The sequence below is a fragment of the Podarcis raffonei genome, chromosome 18 (assembly GCF_027172205.1).
Source record: "Podarcis raffonei isolate rPodRaf1 chromosome 18, rPodRaf1.pri, whole genome shotgun sequence".
NCBI lineage: Eukaryota > Metazoa > Chordata > Lepidosauria > Squamata > Lacertidae > Podarcis > Podarcis raffonei.
Window position 1 is genome coordinate 6,513,441 of NC_070619.1, and position 27,501 is coordinate 6,540,941.

At 47.3% G+C, this 27,501-nt stretch overlaps 2 protein-coding genes across 4 annotated transcripts in view; both read left to right on the forward strand.

Moving 5' to 3' along the window:
• The window catches only part of LOC128405854 (uncharacterized), a 41,482-nt gene extending 40,162 nt beyond the window's left edge, over nucleotides 1-1,320 (forward strand). Inside the window, exons 15-16 of the mRNA XM_053372852.1 lie at nucleotides 443-571; nucleotides 649-1,320. Coding sequence (XP_053228827.1) covers nucleotides 443-571; nucleotides 649-996 — 477 coding nt within the window. The 3' untranslated portion in view covers nucleotides 997-1,320. The remainder of the gene's footprint in view (nucleotides 1-442; nucleotides 572-648) is intronic.
• A 5,368-nt stretch (nucleotides 1,321-6,688) lies between these two features.
• LOC128405730 (fibrous sheath CABYR-binding protein-like) lies at nucleotides 6,689-26,372 on the forward strand. Of its 3 annotated transcripts, none has more exons than XM_053372639.1 (10): nucleotides 6,689-6,820; nucleotides 9,590-9,675; nucleotides 12,174-12,330; nucleotides 13,139-13,380; nucleotides 14,516-15,055; nucleotides 18,226-18,333; nucleotides 19,631-19,910; nucleotides 22,113-22,306; nucleotides 23,794-23,940; nucleotides 25,748-26,372. In XM_053372639.1, the coding sequence occupies exons 1-10, from the start codon at nucleotides 6,811-6,813 to the stop codon at nucleotides 26,201-26,203; spliced, it is 2,220 nt and encodes a 739-aa protein (XP_053228614.1). In that variant the 5' UTR covers nucleotides 6,689-6,810; the 3' UTR covers nucleotides 26,204-26,372. The 3 variants fall into 3 exon arrangements, with proteins under 3 accessions (XP_053228614.1, XP_053228615.1, XP_053228616.1); XM_053372640.1 differs by having other exon boundaries at nucleotides 23,794-23,948; nucleotides 25,748-25,850; XM_053372641.1 differs by lacking the exon at nucleotides 25,748-26,372 and having other exon boundaries at nucleotides 23,798-23,903.
• The last annotated feature ends 1,129 nt before the right edge of the window (nucleotides 26,373-27,501 follow it).

The window sequence follows — 27,501 nt, forward strand, 5'->3', positions numbered from 1 at the left end:
CGGCATCAGTGATTTGGGGAGGGGTGGCGGACCTTCTGATCGGCAAGTCCTCGGCTCTGTGGTTTAGCCCACAGCGCCACCTGCGTCCCGGGATATCAAATCCAAACTCCTCCTCCTCCTTCTTCTCCTTCTTCTTCTCCTTCGTTCGCCAGTGTGGTGTAGTGGTTAAGAGTGGTAGACTTGTAATCTGGGGAACCGGGTTCGCGTCTCCACTCGTCCACATGCAGCTGCTGGGTGACCTTGGGCCAGTCACACTTCTCTGAAGTCTATCAGCCCCACTCACCTCACAGAGTGTTTGTTGTGGGGGAGGAAGGGAAAGGAGAATGTTAGCCACTTTGAGATTCCTTCGGGTAGTGATAAAGCGGGATATCAAATCCAAACTCTTCTTCTCCTTCTCCTTCTCCTTCTCCTTCTCCTTCTCCTTCTTCTTCTGTCCTCCCAGATGGAACATGTCAAACAAGGCATGGATCATAAGATCAAAAGTGGTCAGGAAAAGGTGCAGGAGATGTGGAAGCAATGGAGTCAGAAGCAGTCCCCCGAGCTGAGCCAGAAGAACGTCCCTGAGCCCGAGGTAAGTCGCTTTCGGAAGGTCCCGGCCATGTGTCCCAGCCTTTTGCAAAACCTTGACATGATCTTGCCCTCTTCCAGCAGATGGAGACCCAAGCCTTGGAGGTCTCCCGCAGCCTGGCCCAGCAGATTCAGTCGGCCACCATGACATTGGTCTCCAACCTCCAAGGCCTCCCGGCCAACCTCCAGGAGAAAGTGGGCCTCCTTCGCCAGAACGCTGAGGAGCTCCGCGTGGCCTTTGTGTCCGCCAATTCCTTCCGCGACCTCTCCGGCACCATCTTGGCCCAGAGCAGGGAGAAGGCTTCCAAACTCCGTGAGCTGACAGACGAGTTGATGGACCACGTGGTGCACAATGCCCCCCTCTCTTGGCTGGTGGGACCCTTTGCTGCGTCCGGCAAGGCGGAGGCAGAGGAACTAGAGATGCAGTAGTAGCGTATAAGAGTGCCAGACCCTTTTAGAAAAATATATACCGTATTTTACGCTCTGTTAGACGCACTTGACGACTGGACGCACCTAGTTTTTAGGGGAGGCTCCCCGCTCTCCTGCAGAGACTTCATTCCATGGCTAAGCCAGAAGCTAGAACAGCCAGCGGGATCCCGCTCACTGTCCTGGCTTCCTCTTTAGCCGCACGTAGCCTTCATCCCTTCCCGGGAGAGGCTGCGCGTGGCTAAGGCTCCCCCAAGAGCCAGGCTCCCTTTAAAGAGCGTGCGGAGTGTGTGTGCGGCTCTTGGGCTTTTCCCCGAGGAGGGAGAAGGGCAGCCCCCAAGACGCTCCACGCACCTCTTTAAAAGGAGTGCTGTCAGAGCCTCTCGCCCTCATTCTCTGCAAAAGACGCACACATATTTCCGCTTCCTTTTCAGGAGGGGAAAAGTGCGTCTTATAGAGCGAAAAATACGGTGTATATATTTGTTCCCAGCATCTAGGCAGGCCTTGAACCGAAGAGAAGACCCAACTCTAGGACGCATCCATTTAGTTCAGTAAATTTGAGAGGGAGTTTTTTTTTAGGGGTTTCAGCTGCTGTTTTTGCCTCTCTCGTCGGTCAGGCACCAGCTTAGCTGAAATGTCATCTTGGACTCAACTCCTTGCGCTTTTCTGTGCCAAAGAAGGAGTACTTCTTGCTGAGGGGGGTGGGCCATGGGGTGAACCACAACCTACCTAAGAGCAAATCCCATTTTCTTCTCCTTTCCTCCCAAAATACTTTCCTCTAAGTAAAGCTTAATTGACTGACCCTAAATCTCGAGCCAAGGGAATATTTGGGTGGAGGTGAAATGAGATTGCAGTTCCGCTTCCTCTCAGCCATCCATGTGTCCTTAAAGCCTGTATTTTGTATGTTTCTTGTATGGAATTTGTCCCACGACTTCCTCCTAGCTCCACGTGTCACGTTATGTACACTCAGTGCCTTGATTCTTAAATAAAACATTTGTTGCATTGAAAACATGAGCAGTCTTCCTTATTGGAACAGAGCCTCTTCGAGATTCGGAATTTAAAATAAAGGACTATCAAGAAAACCGGCAGAGAGAAATTGAGAGAGGGTTAAGTGCCTCGGATGTGAGATCGCCAGGCTGATTTCGGATGGACTGATGGACTTTGGTTGGGGATCGAAACCGGGAAAGGGGGTGGTAGGGCTTCGGGAATCCAAATGGTGTACAAATATAATTCTGTTTTAATTAAGTTGGTTTTGCCACTAACATAAAAATGGGGATTTTGGGGAGGGATTTGGGGCCGACCTTAGCAAAAGATTGTTAAGAATAAGTGTAGGTGTATAAAGACTGAGATTTTTAAGTTAAAATAGGTTAATTAAATTGATGGGGGAATTTAGGAAAAGTATTTTAAGAATAAGTTTTGAAATATAAAGATTGAGGTTTAGAAGTTAAAATTGAATTAGAGGAAACAAGGTAAAGGGGGGGGACAAAAATTGCTGAACTAAAAATTGGAATTGGATTACAAGAAGGGCAGGTGTGGGGAAGTCAAGGAAATTGGGTATGGAATGTAATTAAGGTAAACTTTTTCAACTGTTTTTTCTTTTTCTTTTCTTTCTTCTTTCTTTTTTTCTTCTCTGTTTTTCTTTTATACTTTTTTGAAAACTTTAATAAACATATTTTAAAAAAGAAAAAAAGAAAACATGAGCAGTCTTGAATGAGCGGGGAGGTGGGCAGCAGTCTTGCTGGGTCAACGATCCATGGGTGCCACCTTTGAGGTCCCTTGTGGGACTTTCTGGCACCTCCACAGAATGCAAATTCCCATGGACTCCTGGGGGAGGTGTGTAGGCGTGCAAATATCCAGAGTGTGGGGTCAGGTGGGATCACTATGAGGAATTATAAAATATGCATCAAGCCATTGTGTCGACGATGAATGCATTGTGTTCTCTGGGTTTGATACATTGACAATAATTTCTGATCAAATCCCTCTGCACCTCTGGCCATTTCCTCTACTGTCCATTTCTCTTTCTTGACCAGTCACGTACACTGCCAGTTGCTTCGCCAGGCAGGCATCTTGGGTCCTCAAAGACAGTGGGCAGTTTCTTTGAGGTAGCTTTTCTGATATGTTAATCTTAGGATGTTAATCTTAGGGCCAGGAAACAGGTCTCACATAAAGGTGATAATGATCACTGTCCTCCTGGTCATCTTTATCATGTATATTGCTTGTTTATCACCTCCCGGGGTTGCCAAATGCACTCCTTTGTAGTTCAGTTCTTTGCTTACCCCAGAAATATGTGTGCTTAATTAGTTTTGGTAGTTTAACTTTGTCCCCACGTGGGGTTTGTTGAAATGCTCAGAAGAAATCTGTTTGGTTCTTAGAACACTCTGTGAAAAGGTCTTTTGTGAATAAAATGACCTGGGCCAGGAGCTGTACACTGTCTCCCTTAGCCAGTAAAGCGAGATGAGCGCCACAACCCAAGAGTCGGCCATGACTGGTCCTAATGGTCAGGGGTCCTTTACCTTTACCTTCCCACAAAGACCAGGCATGGGGCATCTTCTTCAGTCGGGAAGTTCCATTTGTGTCCTGGCCATGGGCAACTTTCCAGGAGCTGTATAAGTTAGTGGCAGGTGGGCAGAATGTGACTCTGGACCTGTTATACGTTCAAGGTATGCAAACCTTTCCTGCATACACACACCTCCATCCAAGTTAAGCAAGGTGCGTTCTCAAGAGTTCAGGAGCACATTCCCAGCAAGCGGAAAAAACTCCCTGGGGCGTGTGGATTCACCCATTTCAGTTTCTGGTTGTAATTTCCCCAACCTTCAGTTCAGTTTGCAGTTTCCACTTCAGTTTTGTGGATCTTTCCGTTAAGGTCCTCCTGAAAGTTCGTTGGTGCATTTCTCCCAATTTTCACGCTTTTGTACGCAGTTCTGCCTAACATGCACATTTTGTGCAAAGCAAGGCTCGCGGGTATAAAATGGATGCCTTCTTAAATGTCGTTTTTGCTCATATGCATTTTTATGCATACTTGACCCTAGTACGGTATATTGCAACACGTTACAGTGGTACCTCGGGTTACAAACACTTCAGGTTACAGACTCTGCTAACCTGGATGTAGTACCTAGGGTTAAGAACTTTGACCCAGGATGAGAACAGAAATTACGCAGCGGCAGCAACGGGAGGCCCCATTAGCTAAAGTGGGACCTCAGGTTAAGAACGGTTTCAGGTTAAGAATGGATTCCGGAACGAATTAAGTTCGTAACCAGAGGTACCACTGTACATGTCTGGAGAACAGCATTGCAAAATTCAGAGAAGTGTGAGTTTTGAAAGAGGTCTGCGTTTCAGTTTGGGGCAAGTGTGAACTTGAAATATGGGATAGTATTGAGTTTCTTCCCATCCCTGTGTGTGGAACAGGGGTGCTGAGGAGTGCAGCATGAAAAGCGTTCTAACTCTTCACTTCAGCAGAATTTTCTGAAAAGGATTTTCAAGTACTCAGAAGGCCTGAGATGCAGAATTGTCCATAATGCACTGGGACAACCCCCCCCCATAAAAATGTCTTCTTCAGTGACTCTCAACCTTTTTAAGTACTCTGACCCCTTTGGGAATCTGATGAAAGCGAGCAACCCTATCCTCACCGAAGCAATGGGCGTAAATACACAACATTTTTGCATTCTGTTTATTTTATTTTAATTTTTTTATGAATATTTATTAAGGTTTTCCATTTTATACAAACAAACAAAAAGAGAAAAAAAGCACAAAGAAAAAAGACAATATTAAAAACACATAATTTTCAAAACCTAGTTTCCAAACCATCGTCCTTTGACTTCCTCGAACCTCCCCTTCTTGTTTTCTAGATCAAATTATTTATCCAGCAAATCCTGATCTCCTAACTTCACAATTAATTAACCCTTTATTTTCTATTCAGCTTCTTAAATTATTGTAGCTTAAACCTTATTAAAACAAGAGAAAAAGAAAAAATATTTCTTCCATATTCTTTTACCATAACAGCTAGAAACCATTAATTTCAATCCAACTCCCTTCAAAATTCAGTAATATTACAGTATTTCTTTAAATAGTCCTTAAATTTCTTCCAATCTTCTTCTGCCGACTCTTCTCCCTGGTCGCGCATACTGTTTATTTTATTGCATTGTGGTTGGTATTTGCCCAGATTATAGGCTCCCATAGACCATAGCATAAGAAGTGCTTGTCTACTGAATTCTTCCATTTGAGCTGTTTTACCCATGGTGATGTAACCTATCACAGTCATTAATAATAGTGATAATTCCAAAATAATAATAAGGCCGGGCCTCCCAGCCATTCTGGGCGGCTCCCAACAGAATATTAAAAACATGATAAAGCATCAAACATTAAAATGCCTTCTAAAAGCCAGGTGGCTGTTTATTTCCTTGACATCTGATGGGAGGGCGTTCCACAGGGCAGGTGCCACTACGGAGAAGGCCCTCTGCCTGGTTCCCTGTAACCTCACCTCTCGCAGGGAGGGAACCGCCAGAAGGCCCTCAGAGCTGGACCTCAGAGTCTGGGCTGAACGATGGGGGTGGAGACGCTCCTTCAGGTATACTGGGCCAAGGCAGTTTAGGGCTTTCAAGGTCAGCACCAAAACTCTGAATTGTGCTTGGAAATGTCCTGGGAGCCAATGTAGGTCTTTCAGGACCGGTGTTATGTGGTCTCGGCGGCCACTCCCAGTCCCCAGTCTAGCTGCCGCATTCTGGATTAGTTGTAGTTTCCGGGTCACCTTCAAAGGCAGCCCCACGTAGAGCGCATGGCAGTAGTCTAAGTGGGAGATAACCAGAGCATGCACCACTCTGGCAAGAGAGTGTGCAGGCAGCTAGGGTCTCAGCCTGAGTATGAACCGATTCCGGAAAGCAACTTTAGTGTGTAGAGGACCTTTAGCTCCTATGGGATGGGGGACTGGAACAAAGAAAAATATACCCAAGGGATTTCCTCCTGATTCTTGCTTTTGGGGAAGAAGGCATTGTGAGACTGATTGCCCGATGGGATTTTGAACCATGGAAGCAAGAGTTGAGTTCCTCTTTGTCTAACATAACATACATGTGGTTCATTTGGGGGGGGGCGTTTTGCTAATCCAAAATATGTGGGGATTTTGACACTTAAATGCTCCCCACAAAAGCAATTTATGCAAGTACAGTGGTACCTCAGGTTACAGATGCTTCAGGTTACAGACTCCGCTAACCCATAAATAGTACCTCGGGTTAAGAACTTTGCTTCAGGATGAGAACAGAAATTGTGTGGCAGCAGCGGGAGGCCCCATTAGCTAAAGTGGTACCTCAGGTTAAAAACAGTTTCAGGTTAAGAACAGACCTCCGGAACGAATTAAGTTCTCAACCCGAGGTACCACTGTAGTTCCTTGCCCCCGGGGCAGTTTCAGCCTGGCCGAACAAAGCAACCGAGTTTATGGCAGCTGAGGGAAGACAGAAGCAGGCAAAATAAGTCGGCATTCTACCTGTCTTCGAAACACTGAATAAACAGGTGGCCCTAAGACAGACTGGTCTTCTGGAAATGGTCCCGTTCCAAGCCCTGTGGGTTACCTACGCTTTCCCCCTCTGCTTTGCGGTTGTGATGGTTCCAAAGCACCACTTTGGAAGGGAGAGCAGGGGCCCAGTGCCTGATCTGTGACGTCACACCTATGACATCACGCCGCATCACAAGGGGGAATGGATGGAATGGTGGGGGAAGCTGGGATGTGCTGCTCCTCAGCGGGGAGGCTGCAGGTCTCCTGTGCCTGCAAGGGAAATGACGTTGCCTTGGTGATGCCATGATTTGCGCCCTGCCAATTGGGCCGAGATCATGGCAGATAGTGAGTAGGACAGCAGGCTGGCATCCCTCTCTCTCTCTCTTTCTTTCTCTGTCTCTCTCTAAATTATAGGATAGTTGATGGTGAGCCTAGGACTTGCCGATCAGAAGGTCGGCGGTTCGAATCCCCACGACGGGGTGAGCTCCCGTTGCTCGGTCCCTGCTCCTGCCAACCTAGCTGTTCGAAAGCACAAACTGCAAGTAGATAAATAGGTACCGCTCTGGCAGGAAGGTAAATGGCGTTTCCGTGCGCTGCTCTGGTTTGCCAGAAGCGGCTTAGTCATGCTGGCCACATGACCTGGAAACTGTACGCCGGCTCCCTCGGCCAATAAAGCGAGATGAGCACCGCAACCCCAGAGTCGGTCACGACTGGACCTAATGGTCAGGGGTCCCTTTACCTTTACCTTACACAGGCTGAGACTCTCCCTGCCCACACACTGTCTCACCAGAGTGGTGCATGCTCTGGTTATCTCCCGCTTGGACTACTGCAATGTGCTCTACATGGGGCTGCCTTTGAAGGTGACCCAGAAACAACAACTAATCCAGAATGTGGCAGCTAGACTGGTGACTGGGAGCAGCCGCCGAGATCATATAACACTGGTCCTAAAGGAGATACACTGGTTTCCAGTATATTTCCGAGCACAATTCAAAGTGTTGGTGCTGACCTTTGAAGGCCTAAATGGACTCAGCCCAGTATCCCTGAAGGAGCGTCTCCACCCCCATCGTTCTGCCCAGACACTTGAGGTCTGGCTCCCAGGGCCTTCTGGTGGTTCCCTCACTGTGAGAAGTGACAGGCGTGGAACCAACTGTGTGTCTGGCCTTCTAGATGCACCTACCTGTCGAATCTGCTTTTTACCTTCCAGATCCACCCCCCTGCCGCCCCCAGAAATACCTCTAACAGTCTGGGAAAGGGATACGTCCTTGCTGTGTTGCCTCCTCACTTTTCCTTTTTTATTTTAAATAACACTCAGTCTCCCAGATAATTCCTTTTCCCATCACCATCCACTCCCCCTCACCCCCCCATTGTGTTAGACTTCCAATCTACTCAATTGCAATTTCTTCCCACTTCTGTTACTTTCTTTAATTAATTAATTCAAAATCCTTTATTAGGCATATCACACCTCACATTAACAAACAAACATCATATACAGACTGTATAAAATACGGGCTCAGCGAACACAATTTATCCCACTCCTATTCTTAACTCCAAAAATAAATCAATGTACATAAATAATATAATACAACACAGCAACATCACCTACCATTAAAAACCACTAAGTCTCTTTATCATGGCCCATTCTTTCTTCATGGACAGCACTTAAAAATTCAGCCGCTATTAAAGTAATTTGATCATCGCTGTCCGCCAGCAGGTCCTGAACAGTTGGTTGTGTAAAAAACTGTCTATTAAATTTTAGGGCCTCAAATAATTGTCTTCTGGCATAGCTGCCAAAATCACAGGAAAAGAATATATGCTCTAGAGTATCGAGTTCCTGTTTTCTGCATTTACAGAGACGCTCTGATTCTGGGATAGCTAAGTATCTTCCTCTCACTACCGCCGAGGGAAACATGTTAAATCTGGCCAACATAAACAGCCTACATGATTCATGTTTCTTCAGATTTGTCATGTATCCCTTTTGGAAATCTCTACACAAAGGGAGATTTAGGTGGATAGGAGAGCAGGTGCTGTGCTTTGCAACCTCAAGCATGGCGAGAACACTTTTTTCTGTGAGGGTCTTCCTGATAATTTCCCATATATCTTTGGGATCAGAGATTTCAAAATCAGTTAGAGTGTTACTTTCTTTCACACACCTTTGACCTAATTTCATGCTTCTTTTTCTATTACACATTGTTATCCATCTTATTTAGTATTTCAGCATTTAAAACGGAACTTGTTTATTCTAACAGGAGTTCTGATTTTTCAATATGGTTTTGCAAGTATCCTTTAAACACCTTCCAGTCCCTGTCTATCTTCTCTTTTGAGATCCTTCCAATTTCTCCCATTGTTTTGGATATATTGTAGTACTCCAATAATTTGGCAAGCCACTCTGTTTTTGTCGGTGTAATACCACTTTTCCAATTTTTCGCAATCAGTAGCCTTGCGGCTACTGTTGCGTATAAATATAAGGTCTTGTCGTCTTCCTTTAGACTTCCTGGTACAGGATCTCCACTTCTCTTTTATCCCTACAGTTCCCCTCTTAAGAATAAAAGAAATATCAAATTGTGGAGTTCAAAAGGTCCACTAGGTATCGTTTGGTCCAACCCCCCCCCCGCCCCCCGTGACACAGGAATCTTTTGCCCAAAGTGGGGCTCAAACTCACCAGCTTCTGCCTTGCGGCACAAACTGCAACTCGCTCGGAGGTTTCTGGCATGGGCTGAGATTTAAACCCCACACCAAGGGGGCTGGTCTCTTTTACAGAGTAGAAGCAGTCTGGTGCTGGTCTCGATGGAAGAGATGGGAGTCAGGATTCAAGCGAGGAGGAGCAATGAGAAGTGTCCATTCAAAGTCCAGCTTCAGAGTTAGGGACAGATAGGTTCGCCATATTACAAAAAGTGAAAATCTGGACATTTTTGGCCAAAGTTGAGCTTTTTGGGGGGGCGGTTTATATCCGGGAAATTCCAGGCCTCGAGATAGACGTGCCGTTTTGGTTCTCTTCCTTTTTAATTTCCCCAAACTTACACCCAGTTCCGCACGTTAGCTTTTGCAAGCGATTCATATCAGGAGGTGAAAACGGGATAGTGGAGCCCTTTAATTTGTTCTGTGCTTTGGGTCTAGTTAGCTCATCGGACGAACATCATGTGACTTCAGCATCAAAAGACCCTCCAGTCAACACATCTGGCACGAGGACGCAAGAAGATGAGGTTTGTACGTCACAATACAGTGGTACCTCGGGTTACATACGCTTCAGGTTACATCCACTAACCCAGGAATAGTACCTCGGGTTAATAACTTTGCTTCAGGATGAAAACAGAAGTCGTGGTCCGTCGGCGCGGCAGCAGCAGGAGGCCCCATTAGCTAAAGTGGTGCTTCAGGTTAAGAACAGTTTCAGGTTAAGAACGGACCTCCGGAACGAAGGACGCGGGTGGTGCTGTGTGTTAAACCACAGAGCCTAGGACTTGCCGATCAGAAGGTCGGCGGTTCGCATCCCCACGACGGGGTGAGCTCCCGTTGCTCGGTCCCTGCTCCTGCCAAGCTAGCAGTTATAAAGCATGTCAAAGTACAAGTAGATAAATAGGTACCGCTCTGGCGGGAAGGTAAACGGTGTTTCCGTGCTCTGCTCTGGTTCACCAGAAGTGACTTAGTCATGCTGGCCACATGACCCAGAAGCTGTACGCCTGCTCCCTCGGCCAGTAAAGCGAGATGAGTGCCGCAACCCCAGAATCGGTCACAACTGGACCTAATGGTGAGGGGTCCCTTTACCTTTACCACTGTACTTTCCCTTCCAAAAATAGGGAGCCAAATCAAACCACTTGGCCCCTATGGCTTGTTATTTGGCGACACCAAATACTGTGGAGTAGTGTGTCCGGTTCTGGGCACCACAGTTCAAGAAGGACACTGACAAACTGGAACGTGTCCAGAGGAGGGCAACCAAAATGGTCAAAGGCCTGGAAACGATGCCTTATGAGGAATGGCTAAGGGAGCTGGGCATGTTTAGCCTGGAGAAGAGGAGGTTAAGGGGTGATATGATAGCCATGTTCAAATATATAAAAGGATGTCACATAGAGGAGGGAGAAAGGTTGTTTTCTGCTGCTCCAGAGAAGCGGACACGGAGCAATGGATCCAAACTACAAGAAAGAAGATTCCACCTAAACATTAGGAAGAACTTCCTGACAGTAAGAGCTGTTGGACAGTGGAATTTGCTGCCAAGGAGTGTGGTGGAGTCTCCTTCTTTGGAGGTCTTTAAGCAGAGGCTTGACAACCATATGTCAGGAGTGCTCTGATGGTGTTTCCTGCTTGGCAGGGGGTTGGACTCGATGGCCCTTGTGGTCTCTTCCAACTCTATGATTCTATGATTCTACACCAGGGGTCGCCAGGCCATCATTTCTGGGCACCCACAGCCTCCTTCGCTGGTGTTCCCAGCCTAGGGCAATCCCATAATAGCCCCAACTATGCCTGTGGGGGTATGTGTGTGTTTTTGCCAACATTTAAACCTCAGGTAAATGGAGCGCAGCCAATGAGCAAAGTCAGAACTGTGATGGAGTTGTTTGCACACAGAAATTCCTCAGCGGCGGCTGTTTTCCCCCTTGAAAGCACTTTCCCTGCTTCTGTCGTATTTTCTGGGCAGAAATCCACAGGTTGAGCCAGTGCCGGATTTACGTATAAGCTAAACAAGCTATAGCTTAGGGCCCCACTCTCTTGGGGCTCCCCCCCAAAAAAATTAAAGGAAAAAGAAACTGGATGTACATTTCCAAAATATAAGATAAAAAAACAAAATAAAGCCCAAATACAGCAACAGTACATAGAGGGCCGTCGCGGGGTGCTTTCTTGTCACCCCCCACAGACACCGCCCCGCCACCGTTGCAACGTCACTGAGGTAGATAAGATTACTGTATTTTTCCGGGAAAGGGGGGGTGGAGTTTGGGAATCCAAAGGGTGTATAATTATAATCTGTTTTGCTTTTTTCTTGTTTTGTTATTTGTATGAGAATTGAGGAAATCGTGGAAGGGAATTTAGGCCGACTTTAGAAAAAGGCTTTAAGAATAAGCACTGATGTATAATCATTGATGTCTACAAGGCAAAATTGGTTTTTCAAAATGAACTAAATATAAAATATAAAGTATAAAAAGGTTAAAAATTAGGGACAAGAACTTGTTGAACCAACAATTTGAATTGGAATACAAGAGGGGGAGGTGTGGGGAAGTCAGGGAAATATGTTATTGAAAATAAGGATTGTGAATTCTATGTGTTTTTAAACTTTTTTGTTTCTTCTTTTTTGATTTTTTAATGTATTATAATGGAAAATTTTAATAAATATCTTAAAAAAAAAAAAAAGATTACTGTATTTTTCGCTCTATAAGATGCACCAGACCACAAGACGCCCCTAGTTTTTGGAGGAGGAAAACAAGGAAAAAAATATTCTGAATCTCAGAAGCCAGAACAACAAGAGGGATTGTTACGCAGCGAAAGCAGCGATCCCTCTTGCTGTTCTGGCTTCTGGGATAGCTGCGCAGCCTGCATTTGCTCCATAAGACGCACACACATTTCCCCTTACTTTTTAGGAGGGGAAAAGTGAGTCTTATAGAGCAAAAAATACGGTAAGTGACCGGGACTGCAGCGCTTTTCTTGTTAAGAAGCAGAACCTTGTTTTTTGGTCGCTTGGAGACTCTACGAACCAACCTCCCCATCCCTCGTTTCTCAGCTTTCAGATACTACCCTGCACAACCCAAGCTGGCCTCCGAACACGAAGAACCCTCACACCACAAGTAGCATTCTGTGTGTCCCCGATGAAGCCATCCGAAGGATTTCCACCACTACCAAGAGCAACAGCCTTGAACCCTCAACCACGAGGTATTTAAGTGAGTACCAACCAGACTGGCGGGCGAGCGAAGACGGGGAGCTGGTAAGATGATGGATTTTTCGGAGCTAGCCGACCTAACCGGAAGAGTCCGCGACCAGAAGGAAGAGGAGTATCAGGAAGAATGGAATAAACTGAATGATTATCTAGTTAGGTTTGTTAAGTTAAATTAACTGAAAATAGCTTTCAGGTACTTAATGGGCTTAGGATTTTATTTATCTTAAGGGATGAATTAATATGTTAAATTCCATAAGTTGAAGATCCAAGGATGTTAATGTTTAAGTAAAATTGGGATTTGGAAAACCGTTAAAAGGACGTGCAATGAAATTCAACCAAGGGGAAGTGAAGAAGTCACTTAACAAAGTTAATAACTGTAATTGTCAATAAGGCTATGGTTTCTGTTTGTTTTGTGTGTTTTTGTTTGTTTGTTTATAATATTGTGAAAACCGCCGTATTTTTCGCTCTATAAGACGCACCAGACCACAAGACGCACCTAGTTTTTGGAGGAGGAGAACGAGGAAAAAAATATTCTGAATCTCAGAAGCCAGAACAGCAAGAGGGATCGCTGCGCAGTGAAAGCAGCAATCCCTCTTGCTGTTCTGGCTTCTGGGATAGCTGCGCAGCCTGCATTCGCTCCATAAGACGCACGCACATTTCCCCTTACTTTTTAGGAGGGAAAAAGTGAATCTTATAGAGCAAAAAATACGGTAATAAAAAAAATGGTGGGGGAGAAGACGGGGAGCTGGTAAGCGGCGTCTCCTAGATGGGCTCGCGGGCAAGGAAGATAACACAATATGCTCTCCCCGCAGCCACAGAAGCTCAATCGAGACTTGAGAGGCAGCCGTCGCAGGACGAGGAGCTGCTGGGCACCAATGAGAACGAGCTGGTGATGCAAATGACGATATCAGAGTATGAGCTGTTCCCGGGACTGGGAGATAGCTTTTCTCAGGAGGGACCAGGGAGCGGGCTGCGACATTCCTTCGAAGAGCAACTTGCCGCTTACAGGGCTCCCCAAAATAAGATAGCATCCCACCAGGAATTGCCAGAGGAGGTACGTTGTTTTTCTTAAAAAATCAGCTAGGTGGGGACCAGGTAGGGGTGTGGTTTGGTTCACATTTAGGCAGGATGAGACCCTCCCTGCCTGCAGACAGTCTCACCAGAGCGGTGCATGCTCTGGTTATCTCCCGCTTGGACTACTGCCATGCGCTCTACATGGGGCTCCCTTTGAGAGTGACCCGGAAACTACAACTAATCCAGAATGTGGCAGCTGGACTGGTGGCTGGGTGCGGCCGCCAAGATCATATAACACCGGTCCTAAAGGAGATACACTGGCTTCCAGTATGTTTCAGAGCACAATTCAAAGTGTTGGTGCTGACCTTTGAAGGCCTAAATGGACGCGGCCCAGTAGACCTGAAGGAGCGTCTCCACTGCCATCGTCTAGACCGGACACTGAGGTCCAGCTCCGAGGGCCTTCTGGCGGTTCCCTCACTGTGAGAAGTGAGGTTACAGGGGACCAGGCAGAGGGCCTTATCGGTGGTGGCGCCCGCCCTATGGAACGCCCTGATGTCAAGGAAATAAACAATCTTAGAAGACATCTAGGGATGCAGGTGGTGCTATGGGTTAAACCACAGAGCCTAGGGCTTACTGATCAGAATGTCGGTTCGAATCCCCGCGACGGGGGGAGTTCCCGTTGCTCAGTCCCTGCTCCTGCCCACCTAGCAGTTTGAAAGTGCAAATAGATAAATAGGTACCACTCCGGCGGGAAGGTAAACGGCATGCTCTGGTTCGCCAGAAGCGGCATAGTCATGCTGGCCACCAGTCATGCTTGAATATGTCTGCGGACAAACGCGGGCTCCCTCGGCCTATAGAGCGAGATGAGCGCACAACCCCAGAGCCGTCCACGACTGGACCTAACGGTCAGGGGTACCTTTCCCTTTTAGAAGACACCTGAAGGCAGCCTTGTACTGGGAAGTTTTTAATGTTTGATGTATTATCGTGTTTTTAATACTCTGTTGGGAGCCACCCAGAGTGGCTGGGGAAACCCAGCCAGATGGGCGGGGAATAAATAATAAAATTATTGTATGCTCCCAGGATATTTCTTCTACAGAACATGTCGCTTCTATTAAACTCCTTGTTCAGAAGCTCTGCGGTGCCAGTCCGTACTAAAAGCGATTTCTTTCCGCTAGGAAGAGGAGGAATGGAAGGAAACATCAGCAGAAAATTTACCGGAAGAGAAAGGCTCACAGGAATATGTTCTGGCGTCTTCACCTCCACCAGCCCCCATGCTACCACCGCCACCAGCAGAAGGGGAGTGGGTGACCCCTCTTACAGCCCCAGAGAGGGAATGGGTGCCCCCTCCGACACCCCCGCAGAGGGGGCGAATGTCTCCCCCAGTGCCATCCCTGGAGAGCGAGTGGGTGATTTTTGAGAGGACATTTATAGAGAGGGATAGGGTGACCCCGCTGACTCCGCCAACAGAGAGGGGGTCGCTTGTTTCTCTGCCGCCATCCCCTCAAGTGTTGCCTGTCGTTCCACAGCCACGGGAGGAGGAACCTCAGCTAGCAGCCCCCACGGAAACAGCCGCCATGCACCAGCCGCCGCTGCCAGGCCCTGATCCGCAACCGGAGAAAGCGAGGACCCCCCCTCGGCAGGCGTCAGAGGAAGAGCCGCTTATCCCCTGGGCTTCAGCCTCAAATGCGTTTTCGGTTTTCCAGGCGGTGGAAAAGGTACCGTATTTTTATCATTCATTTTTTCCCGAGGAAAAAATATTATTTATCCGGTCTGTTACTTCTTCAAGAGACAGTAAGCTGCAGAGGGGAAGGAAGGAAAATGCAAAGCGGCAACAACAAGAACTCATTTTTGCTTTGTTATTTCTGCTGGTTTTGACCGCAACGAATCCTCTCAAAGGGCCTTTGGAAAAAACTGCCCATCGAGTAAATGTTTCTTTTTTCTATCAGTCCTACTGGTCTGGAGGGCAACGCTTACTGGCAGATTTAGTCTCCTCAGGAAATCTTGAGGTGGGTTTTAGATCCCCACAGAGATAGGGAGTAGGGTCTCTCCAGTGAAGGAGACTCCTGAGAATGCGAAGAGTGCTTTTTTATTTATTTATTTTCAACGTCCCCAGGTCTTTACGGTTGCTGAATGTTTTCTCAAGTAGCAGCGAAAGCTGAAAAGGTGCCGTATTATCAAGGTTGCCTGTCTTGCAGAGAATGGGGTCTGGGAAGCAGAGCGGCAATGCCCTGTTAATTTATGGAAGGTGCGTGCTTCTAGAGCAGCGTTTCCCAAAACTTGGGTCTCAGGCTGTCGTTGGACTACAACTCCCATCATCCCTAGCTAGCAGGGCCAGTGCCCAGGGATGATGGGAGTTGTAGTCCAAAAACAGCTGGAGACCTGAGTTTTGGGAAACGCTGTTATAGAGCAAGGATAGGCATGCCTGTCAACCGTCCCTTATTTGGTGGGAAACACCCTTATCCCAGCGCCGTGTCCAGCTGCTGTCCCGGATTGATGATGTACCTTAAATTTCCCGGGTTTCATGTTCGCCCGGCTCGGGAGGGAAGCAGTGGCTCAGGGTCCTCTGCCGTAAGAGAGAGTGCACGAGCTGCCGCGTCTCTGTCTCTCCCTTTTCCCCCTCAGGGGCACGTCGTGAGGAGACGGGTGGCGGTGGGTGGGCAGGCAGCCCCTCTCTTGCGAGACTTCCACCGCGCTGCCAGGGGAAGCCAGAGGCGGCAGCGGCGGCAGCGGCTGAGGAGGAGGCCTGAGAGAGGAGGAAGAGGAAGGGATGGGGAGGGACGCAGAAGGGCGGTGCTTCAGCCGCGGCCGCGGCGCTGCAACCACTTCATGCCAGGCTCGCGGGTGGCATGTGTGAGAGTCTCCCTCCCTCTCTCTCGGGCGGGGAAGGGCCGATGGAACTCCTCGCGCCAGGACGACGGCAGCCCCGACGTGCTGCTTAGCATCCCCTCCAACCAGTGCAGCATCTTAATGTAGCAATTTCCCCCTCTGCATCCCTTTCATAACTCTATTTGTATAAATCATTTGTCCATCCATAGTTCAAATTTTTACTACAAGTCTTCTGTCCATCCTACCAATGTATGCCACTCTTTACAACAGCTTTTCAACTAAATTATAAACCTTCCCCATTCTTTGTTAAAGAGGCCCTTTTCCTGGTTTCTAATTCTGCCTGTAAGCTTTGCCATCTCTACGTCGTTCATCAGTTTTGTCTGCCCCTCTTCTTTGGTGGGAGTTGTAGACCCTTAGGAACATCTAGTCCAACCCCCTGCAAAACACAGTCAGCGGCAGCAAAAGCAGCATGGCTCCATCAGTGCCGCATTGATGTATAAGTTAAGCAAAACCCCTTATTTTGGCTGCTGATCCCTTATTTTCAAACCTGTAAGTTGACAGCTATGAGAATAGGGGACATCTGTGCCCCTACTGTTGGATTCCGGTTGATCTTTTAGTCCACCAGCAGCTACACTTCGGAACTCCCTGCCACTTGATGCCGAGCACCTTCACTGTACTATTTTTGGTGCTTGCTAAAAACCTTTTTGTTTAGGCAAGACTTCCCAGATGTGTGGACGTGTGTTTCAATCTGTTCTTAGTTTATTTCCCCCAATATGTTTTAAATAGTTGCTTTCAACTGTTTTTACTGATGACTTTATTGTTTTTTTTCCCCCTCTTGGTAAACCATTTTGAGGGTGTTAACAACCAAGCGATGTATAATTTCTATTAAATAGACGAACTCCCAGCATGGCCCAAAATTCAATGATATTATTATTATTATTATTATTATTATTATTATTATTATTATTATTACTTCCTTCTACTACCGGGAAATATTTGGAGTCATTCAAGAGAGTCGAAATAGCTTTGGGGTTGCTGCCCTGTACTAATTCAGATATGGTTTTACATGTTTCGTATTGTTGCAGGAATTTATGTATAGGTTGGGGGGGGGTTGCCCCTCCAGAAGATATCATGCGCATGCAGCCCACTACCAAAATCAGCACAATTGCTTTTGTGACTTTTGTGATTTGTCCCCACAAAACACTCCATCGCAGTTTCTTCCCATCTATTCAAAGGGCCTTTGCTGCAGGATACCAAATGTAACATTTCACTGATAAATGTACCTATGTACTGGCTCACTGGGAAAACTTCAGAAATTCATATAGACATGTGAGCTCAGCTCCTCAGCAGCCCCTCTGCCTGAGGGATAATCCCTGGTATTCTGATACCTGAGTGCCAGACAGGTAGCCATTCCAGAAATAACAAACCCAGATGAAGACAAAAGGATGTGATTCACTTGGCTGGGAAACAGGGAAATGTAAATATCTCTTTTGTTACACTTGATGGGTGTTTGGTGGAAGGCAAGGGGAACCCTGGGGCAGGTCCCAGATGCTCAGATTACGGCCACCAGACCTCCCCTTTCATGAAGTAACCGTGATATATTAGTGATGTGGTTGGGGGGGGGTGTAACATGGGGATTAGCAGCCAATAAAAGTTTGGGTTCTCTTTTGTTCAGGGCTTCCATTTTGTTCCACCTGGTGGCAGGTGGGAGTCCTGTCGCAACAGTCTTCAATAAAGACCAAGCCGACTGGCTGCTGTTTTGCTCTGGTATTCCTGGCTGGTGTCCTTGTTTTTTGTCCAAGGGAGCCCTCAGGTTTCTCCGTTAACAGTTTGTGTGTTTACCTTGTGCACCCATGAAAACCCATTCCGTTTTCAACACCCCAGAATTTGTGTCCCAGTAGCCCTCTCTCCCTCCACGAATTTGCCTAATTCTCCTTTAAAGTCCTCCAAATTGGTCGCCATCACAGCATCTTGGTGCTGTGAGCGCCACAGTTTGACTTTCCCCCAGCTTTCAGCTCCCCTTTTTACCACTGCCCCTTTCATTCCTTTCCGCTTCCAGCCTGAAGCAGCCGCAGAGAAAGTCTCTAAGGAAACATCGCTAAGGAACTACGAACCTCCCATGGCCTCCCGCTCAGGAAAGGAGATTGTGACCCAAACAGAAACTAAGGTAGTCTTTGGCCAGCTAGAACATGGTACACTTATTGTTCCATTTCTTCTACTAACCACTTCCTATAAAGCATCTCAAAACAATTTCACAACAAAAACTTGTATTTCAAAAACTGCACATATAAAGACAGTTAAAACCATTGTATAAGGGGAGCGCGTGGCGCTGTGGTCTAAACCACTGAGCCTCTTGGGCTTGCCGATCGGAAGGTCGGCGGTTCGAATCACCATGAAAAGATGAGCTCCCGTTGCTCTGTCCCAGCTCCTGCCAACCTAGCAGTTCGAAAGCACACCAGCACAAGTAGATAAATAGGTACCGCTCCAGCAGGAAGGTAAACAGTGTTTCTGCGCACTCTGGTTTCCGTCACGGTGTCCCGTTGCGCCAGAAGCGGTTTAGTCCTACTGGCCACATGACCCAGAAAGCTGTCTGTGGACAAACGCCGGCTCCCTTGGCCTGAAAGCGAGATGAGTGCTGCAACCCCATAGTCACCTTGGACTGGACTTAACCATCCAGGGGTCCTTTGCTTTTTTACCTTTATATAGCCCTAACCCCTGGCATGGCTCACGAAGTCTAAGAAACCAAAAAAACCAATTGAGTTTCAAAACCGGTTTTGAAAGTTTCAGCCTGCCATTTTGTATCCAAGGGTACAAAGCCCTGCTCCCTTGATCTCAGAAACCACCATGAAATATTTGGTTATAATATAGAATCATAGAGTCGTAGAGTTGGATGGGACCCTATCATCCAGTCCTACCCCCTGCAATGCAGAAATATGCAGTTGTCCCATACGGGGACAAATAATAATAGTAGTAGTAATAATAATATGCAGTTGTCCCATACGGGTGCAAATAATAATAGTAGTAGTAATAATAATAATAATAATACCAATATTTATATGGTTAGCTACTGGGAAGAGCCATTTAAAAAACCAACCGTACCGAAAGGAATTATCGCGAAAATAAAGAAGTGCCGATTTTTGCGCTCTACAAGACTCACCAGACCACAAGACGCACCTAGTTTTTGGAGGAAAAAAATATTCTGAATCTCAGAAGCCAGAACAGCAAGAGGGATCGCTGCGCAGCGAAAGCAGCGATCGCTCTTGCTCTTCTGGTTTCTGGGATAGCTGCGCAGCCTGCATTCGCTCCATAAGACGCACACACATTTCCCCTTACTTTTTAGGAGGAAAAAGTGAGTCTTATAGAGCAAAAATTACGGTATTTGGGGAGGGAGCGGCCAATTTTTGTCCTGGCTCAGGGCACGGTATTGCCTCTCATCCTGTTCCTAACCTCTCTCCACCTCCTAGGCCTTGCCTGCAAGGGTGGAGCCAGCCCCTTCAGACATGACGCGCTTCAAGCCCAAAGCGGCCACGCTCACCCAGAGGGGAAAAGACAAGACGTTTCACGACGCCATGGAAGACATCGCCTCCGAGATTAAGGATGCCAGCACTTCCTCCATGGCAAATAGCATCAACTCGTTTGTGGACTCTCCGATTGGGAAGGTCTTTGCAAACACCATCGACCGAGCCCTGGAGAAGTCTGAGGAGTGGCTGAATTATTATCTTCCTCTACCAGACACCAGCGCCGGTGAGAAATAGGCAACCATTTTGGCAACCAAGGTTGTTTGTTTAACTTTAAAGCAATGTTGCATATCATTTACCCGTTGTTCTCTGAATATACAGTGGTCCCTTGGTTCTCAAACTTAATCCGTTCTGGAAGTCCGTTCCAAAACCAAAGCATTCCAAAACCAAGTTGTGCTTTCCCATAGAAAGTACAGTGGTACCTCGGGTTACATACACTTCAGCTTAGATACTCCGCTAACCCAGAAATAGTACCTCGGGTTAAGAACTTTGCTTCAGGATGAGAACAGAAATCGTGCTCCGGCGGCACAGCAGCAGCAGGAGGCCCCATTAGCTAAAGTGGAGCTTCAGGTTAAGAATAATTTCAGGTTAAGAACGGACCTCCGGAACGAATTAAGTACGTAACCAGAGGTACCACTGTAATGCAAAATGGATTAATCCGTTCCAGTCTTTGAAAAACAACCCCTAAAAGAGTAATTTAACAAGAATTTTACTAACGAGACCGTTGAGCCATAAAATGAAAGCAATAATCAAGGCACTATGCTATAAAATAAATAAGACAATACGATATACGAAGAATAGAAATAAAAAGTCGATTATATAAAATACATTAAATATATAAATAGTCAAATAGTGGATCTTATTCTGATTGCCCCAGCTAAAAACCTTGCCACCTTTGCTGTCACCTGCTCATCTTTTTTTTTAAAGATATTTATTAAAATTTTCAATTTTTATACAAACAAAAAACAAACAAAAAAAATTAAAAACACATATAGTTCACAATACTTAATTTTCAATAACATATTTCTCTGACCTCTTCATACCTCCCCTTCTTGTAGTCCAATTCAAATTATTTGTTCAGCAAATCCTTATCTCAAAGCATTACAGCTTATAAAAACACCTTATTTTCTATCCAACATCTTAGGTTATTATAACCTTAAATTTTTACTTATAAAGAACCATTTTTTCATATTCCTTTATACCATTACAGCTAGAAACCACTTAATTTCAATCCAGCATCATTCAACATTCCTTAATTTTACAATATTTCTGTAAATAGTCCTTAAATTTTTTCCAATCTTCTTCTGCCGACTCTTCTCCCTGGTCACGGATTCTGCCAGTCATTTCTGCCAATCCCATACAGTCAATCAGCTTCATCTGCCATTCTTCCAGAGTGGGTTGCTGTCACCTGCTCATCTTGATCTGCCATGAGAAAGGACACTGCGGCAGTGGTTGGGCAACAATAAAAGAGGGGTGATAATCTCATTCCTCAAGTCTATACAAAGAGTGCAAGCCAGAAGGGCATGCGCCACCGATTCGGGACTGCCATCTCCACAGGGACATAAGCGTTTTTCGTGTGGAATCTGTTGGAATAGTCCTTCAAGTCCAGCCGAGGGCAAGACATTCAATCTTGCAAGAGTAAAAGCGTGTCTATGTTTTAGAATTGCTAGGTTATACAGATAGGATGGCAGAGAGTCGAAATGGGAAGGTGGAAAATAGTCAAACCATGGGCAAAATTTCCTTATTGCGGCCAAGTTGTTCCGACGCTCGATTATCATTTAGGCGCTGACAAATTAGACTGTTTGCTTTACTTAAACCCAAAGTGAGACGCTGTTGTGGTGATAAGCCACAAGACTGAAGTTTTTGATAGATAATTTTAGTCCAGGCGCTCCTGTGACAATCTTGCAACACTAGGGATATTAGACCGGGGGGATTTGAGTTTAGGCAAAGTCAATAGTTACCGTATTTTTCGCTCTATAAGACGCACCAGACCATAAGATGCACATAGTTTTTGGAGGAGGAAAACAAGTAAAAAAATATTCTGAATCTCAGAAGCCAGAACAGCAAGAGGGATCGCTGCGCAGTGAAAGCAGCAATCCCTCTTGCTGTTCTGGCTTCTGGGATAGCTGCGCAGCCTGCATTCGCTCCATAAGACGCACACACATTTCCCCTTACTTTTTAGGAGGGAAAAAGTGAGTCTTACAGAGCAAAAAATACGGTAAGTGTCCTACGCCAGATCCGTAATTCTACCGGGGGAAGATTAGCCTCTAGGCGCAATGATGCGTTTGGGAGACAGGATGGTACAGAGAAAATTTGCCTTAAGAACTTTGATTGGACCGCTTCCGTAGATCCACGGGGAGTGCCAGTCCAAATCTGAGCCCCATATAATTGCATCACCTTGCACCTCTTATCTGCATGTTTTTCTCAGCTGACGCTGGCGGGAAGAAAGAAGAGCGTGACACGTCAAAAGACGACCTCTGCAAGGAGGGCTGCTTCATGAGGATCAACTTCCTTTCCACCCAGCTGAGAAACCGGGTCTTCAGGTTTGTGCTGCACCGGCTGAAAGCGACTCGCAAAAACACCAACGAACAGCTCTCGCGGCTCGATCAGGTGTTGAACATGGTAAGTGAGGCTGAACATTGGGCAGTAGTGGCTCGCTGCAAATTCTCCACCGTTGAAGGGAAATGTGTGAAACAAGTCTCAGTGTTTCAATTTCTGGGAATGGAGTTGAGAGAGGACCTAACCTGGGGAGAAAACAGCAAAGACCTGGTGAAAAGAGCACAGCAGAGGTTATATTTTCTGAGAATCCTCCAGAAAAACAATCTCTCAAAGGACCTGTTGATGGCATTTTACCATTGTGCTGTGGAGAGTGTATTAACTTATGGTCTGTGTGTGTGGTTTGGGGGCTGCACGGCTAGGGAAAAAACAATGCTGTCCAGGGTTGTAAAGACTGCGGAGAGAATAACTGGGTGCACTCTTCCCGCCTTGGATCAAATCTATGCTTCCAGGTGCCATAAGAAAGCTGCAGAGATAGTGCAGGCTTCCTCAAACTTGGCCCTCCAGATGTTTTTGGCCTACAACTCCCATGATCCCTAGCTGGCAGGACCCAGTGGTCAGGGATGATGGGGATTGTAGTCTCAAAACATCTGGAGGGCCGAGGTTGAGGAAGCCTGCTCCAAGGTGTCAGCCATATTGATGGAGAGCTGTCCACCCTGTGAATTCTGTGACATCACAGAAGCCCAGCCAATGCCACTCCCAGGAAGCAGATGCCCTTCAGGTTTTAGCATGCTGTACAGTACCGTATTTTTCGCGCCATAAGACGCACATGACTATAAGACGCACCTAGTTTTTAGAGGAGGAAAGGGGGGAAGCCCTGTTTTTGGGGGGGGGATCTGCTCACAGTCGTGCATCTTCTTTTGAAAAGGGGGAAAGCCCCTTTTTTTGAGGATCAGCTCAAAGTTGTTGAGCTTACTTTGCAAAGGGAAAAAATCCTGTTTTTATGGGGTTCAACTCACAGTTCTGCAGCTTCTTTAGGAAAGGGAAGAGACTTGTTTCTACAGTTTCCGGACAGATAATCTAATCAACCAGTCACATTTTGATGGAGAAACAAACAACCTCCATCTGCAGAACGTTCGACAATGGAGGCCTGGGCAAGGGGCCAGAAAGAGAGCCAGCGACTGACCACACATTCGCTCCATAAGACGCACAGACATTTCCCCTTACTTTTTAGGAGGAAAAAGGTGTGTCTTATGGAGCGAAAAATACGGTTCAGTCATACCTCGGGTTGAATGTGCTTTGGGTTGAGCGCGTTCAAGTTGCGCTCCGCGGCACGGAGCATGTTACTTCCGGGTCTCGCCGCTCGCACATGCGTAGGTGCTCAAAATGACGTCACGCGCATGCGCGGAAGCGGCAAAACGCGACCCGCGCACACGCAGACACGCCGTCGCTTGTTACGTTCGCTTCAGGATGCGAACGGGGCTCCGGAACAGATCCCATTCGCATCCCGAGGTACCACTGTAATTGGATTTCTGTGCAAGCCAGAGTCCTCCTTGTTTTGCCGCAGCAGTAACCCCCTCTCTATTTATCTCTCTCTCAATTCCCCCTCTCAGCTAGATCACTCCCTGAGCCCGGGCCCTTCCAGCTTCCAAAAGGTCTCTGAAAGCTTGTCAAACATTTTGCCGCAGTGGAATACAAAGATGGAGGCCCCGTCCCAGAAGCCCAGCGTCCTCCAGAAGTCTCTCTCATTAATGCCTGAGGTATCTTGGTGAGGAACGGAGACGTTCAAGGGCAAATTGGCCAGTGGGTTGCCATCAGCGGAAACAGCCCTTCTAGGAAAGAGGAAACTGAGAAGCACTATCAATCTCAGACTGCCACTAGTGGCGAGGGGTGGAATTACGGGAACAAGCCGTCTTCCTGAGAGATAAGGGGCGGAGCCTGAGAACGAAGGGCCAATCAAAGGGGAGAGCCTGGGAGTGTTAGGGCGGGCCTCATTCAGCTGCGTAGCGTGGGGAGGGCCACAGGGGGCGCAAAATTGTTAGGGGTGCACAATTTCAATACAGCTGTGCACTTCCTTAGCTGTGAACCAGGAAGTGAACTCTCCAGACAATGGAACGACTCTTCATTTCTTACCTCTGTGGCTGCGATCTCCTGTGTGATGTGGATGCCATTAGGCAGTTGAATGCACATGCATCCTCTGTCCGTTTCGCTCCCTCTGCATGGCTCCACACACCGGCAACCCCTGCTATGCCACTGGCCTTAGTTAGGTGAAGTTCTCCCTGTTCCTCCATGGCGGACTGTTGCTCCACTTAAAAAGGGCTCTATCTTAAGGTTACCAGATGTTTTTCAATGAATCCAGGGACACTTTTCAACTTCAATAGAAATGATAGGATTATGTATGGGGACACGGTCCTCCTGGGCCGTGTCCAGAAAGTGGTGTTGGGGGATGAGTGTTCAGACCCCTGGGCTCTCACTTGTGGGGTGCCTCAGGGTTCCCTCCTCTCCCCCATGCTTTTTAATATCTATATGAAGCCGCTGGGAGAGATCATCAGGGGGTTTGGGCTGGGTGTTCATCAGTATGCAGATGACACCCAGTTCTACCTCTCTTTCAAATCAGAACCAGCGAAGGTCCTGTGTGAGTGCCTGGAGGATGGATGGCGGCCAACAGATTGAGGTTGAATCCTGACAAGACAGAAGTACTGTTCTTGGGGGACAGGGGGAGGCGGGTGTGGGGGACTCCCTGGTCCTGAATGGGGCAACTGTGCCCCTGAAGGACCAGGTGCACAGCCTGGGAGTCATTTTGGACTCACGGCTGTCCATGGAGGCGAAAGTTAATTCTGTGTCAAGGGCAGCTGTCTACCAGCTCCACCTGGTACGCAGGCTGAGACCCTACCTGCCCACAAACTGTTTCGCCAGAGTGGTGCATGCTCTAGTTATCTCCCACTTGGACTACTGCAACACGCTCTACATGGGGCTGACCTGGAAACTGCAATTAATCCAGAATGTGGCAGCTAGACTGGTGACTGGGAGTGGCCACCGGGACCACATAACACCAGTCCTGAGAGATCTGCATTGGCTCCCAGTACATTTCCGAGCACAATTCAAAGTATTGGTGCTGATCTTTAAAGCCCTAAACAGCCTCAGCCCAGGATACCTGAAGGAGCGTCTCCACCCCCATCGTTCAGCCCAGACACTGAGGTCCAGCTCCGAGGGCCTTCTGGCAGTTCCCTCATTGCGAGAAGTGAGGTTACAGGGAACCAGACAGAGGGCCTTCTTGGTGGTGGCGCCCGCCCTCTGGAACACCCTCCCTTCAGATGTGAAGGAAATAAGTAGCTATCTTTAAAAGACAACTGAAGGCAGCCCTGTTTAGGGAAGTTTTTAATATTTAATGCTGTATTGTTTTTAACACTCGATTGGGAGCCACCCAGAGCAGCTGGGGAAACTCAGCCAGATGGGCTGGGTATAAATAAATTATTATTATTATTATTATTATTATTATTATTATTATTATTATGATGATGATGATGAAACGGGGATGTCTGGTAACCTTACTCTACCCTCTTTTAGCAACTGGAGATGAAAGCTTTGACCATGAGCCGGGTCCTGGCCGACGAGTTGTACACAACCTACCGCAACCTCCTGCCACACGTCGCTGAGCTACCCGCTCACCTCCAGGAAAAAGTGGCTCAGGTCTACCAGAGCATGGAAGAGCTCCACTCTCATTTGTCCTCCGTCGCCTCCCTCAGGGATCTGCCAACCTACCTGATCCTACAGAGCCGAGAGAGAATCTCCATCGCTCGGGAGAACCTGGACGAACTGCTAGATTTCATGGCCCAAAGCCAGCCAGGTCAGTGGCTGTCTCAACCTAGCACTTCCAGGACAGGGGTTGGACTGCCGTCGGCTGGGGTGCGGCCTCCGATAACGGGGAACGCTGAAAGCAGAGGGGAAGAAGAAGGGTCCACATCCTGGCAACGTTCGCCTCCTCATCCGTCGCCTTCGTATCCAAAAGATTCCCAGCTCTAAAACCAGATAGAGAGCAACCCTCCGTGGAACGGAAGCTTTGGGTTACTACAGCTCCGGTTTTGTGCAACCCAGGAACCTTAAACCCATGGAAGCCAACTTTGCCATCGCAATCCTCTGCTTGTGATTCAGGCAACTGATCCCATTGCAATTAAAGGTCTCTCTGAAACAAGACTGCGCTTGCGTGCTCCTTTGAAAAAGGTTCTGTGCTCCCACTGTGATGGGGTCTTGTCAGCTAAGCGGCCTCAGCCCGTTATATCTGAAGGAGCGTCTCCACCCCCATCGTTCTGCCCGGACGCTGAGGTCCAGTGCTGAGGGCCTTCTGGCGGTTCCCTCACTGCGAGAAGCCAAGTTACAGGGCCTTCTTGGTGGTGGTACCTGCCCTGTGGAACGCCCTCCCACCAGATGTCAAGGAAATAAACAACTACCTGACTTTTGGAAGACATCTGAAGGCAGCCCTGTTTAGGGAAGTTTTTAACGTATGACATTTAATGTATTTTAAATCTTTGGTGGAAGCCGCCAAGAGCGGCTGGGGAAACCCAGCCAGATGGGCGGGGTACAAATAATAAATTAGGAGGCAGGTGCAAGCAGGGTGAAAGGAGAGGGTCAGTCTGTGCTGAGGGCTGTAAGGAGCCAGGTCAATCTGTTGGGGTCGGTGATGTCCAGGCCAAACTCAGCTAGTCTCCTTTGGTAACTCTTGCAATATCACCCCCTGGTCATACAGTGGTACCTCGGGTTAATTCGTTCCGGAGGTCTGTTCTTAACCTGAAACTGTTCTTAACCTGAAGCACCACTTTAGCTAATGGGGCCTCCTGCTGCCACTGCGCTGCCGGAGCCCGATTTCTGTTCTCATCCTGAAGCAAAGTTCTGAATCTGAAGCACTATTTCTGGGTTAGCGGAGTCTGTAACCTGAAGCGTCTGTAACCCGAGGTACCACTGTACAATGGTGCTGCCGTGACGCACCATCTGTCCATTCGTTTCTTATATCTTTACCATTTCTAAGTTCAACTTCACGTTTCTGCATCGTTTTTATTTTTAATTTTTTTGGGGGACAAAGTAATAATCATAAATAAATAAGAATAAAAATGTGCGCCCCAAAACCGAGACCGGTCCACTGTAACTATCCAACCTCCCAAAATTTCAACACCACAGGTTTGACCCCCTTTCCATTTTCGTGGCACAAATTCTACAAACACCTTCCATATTTCCCCAAAATCATTCCTCCTGCATATTCCCCGTCTTAACTTAATGACACATGTTAATTTATCCAGGGACGTCTTTAGTATATGCACCGCAGGGGT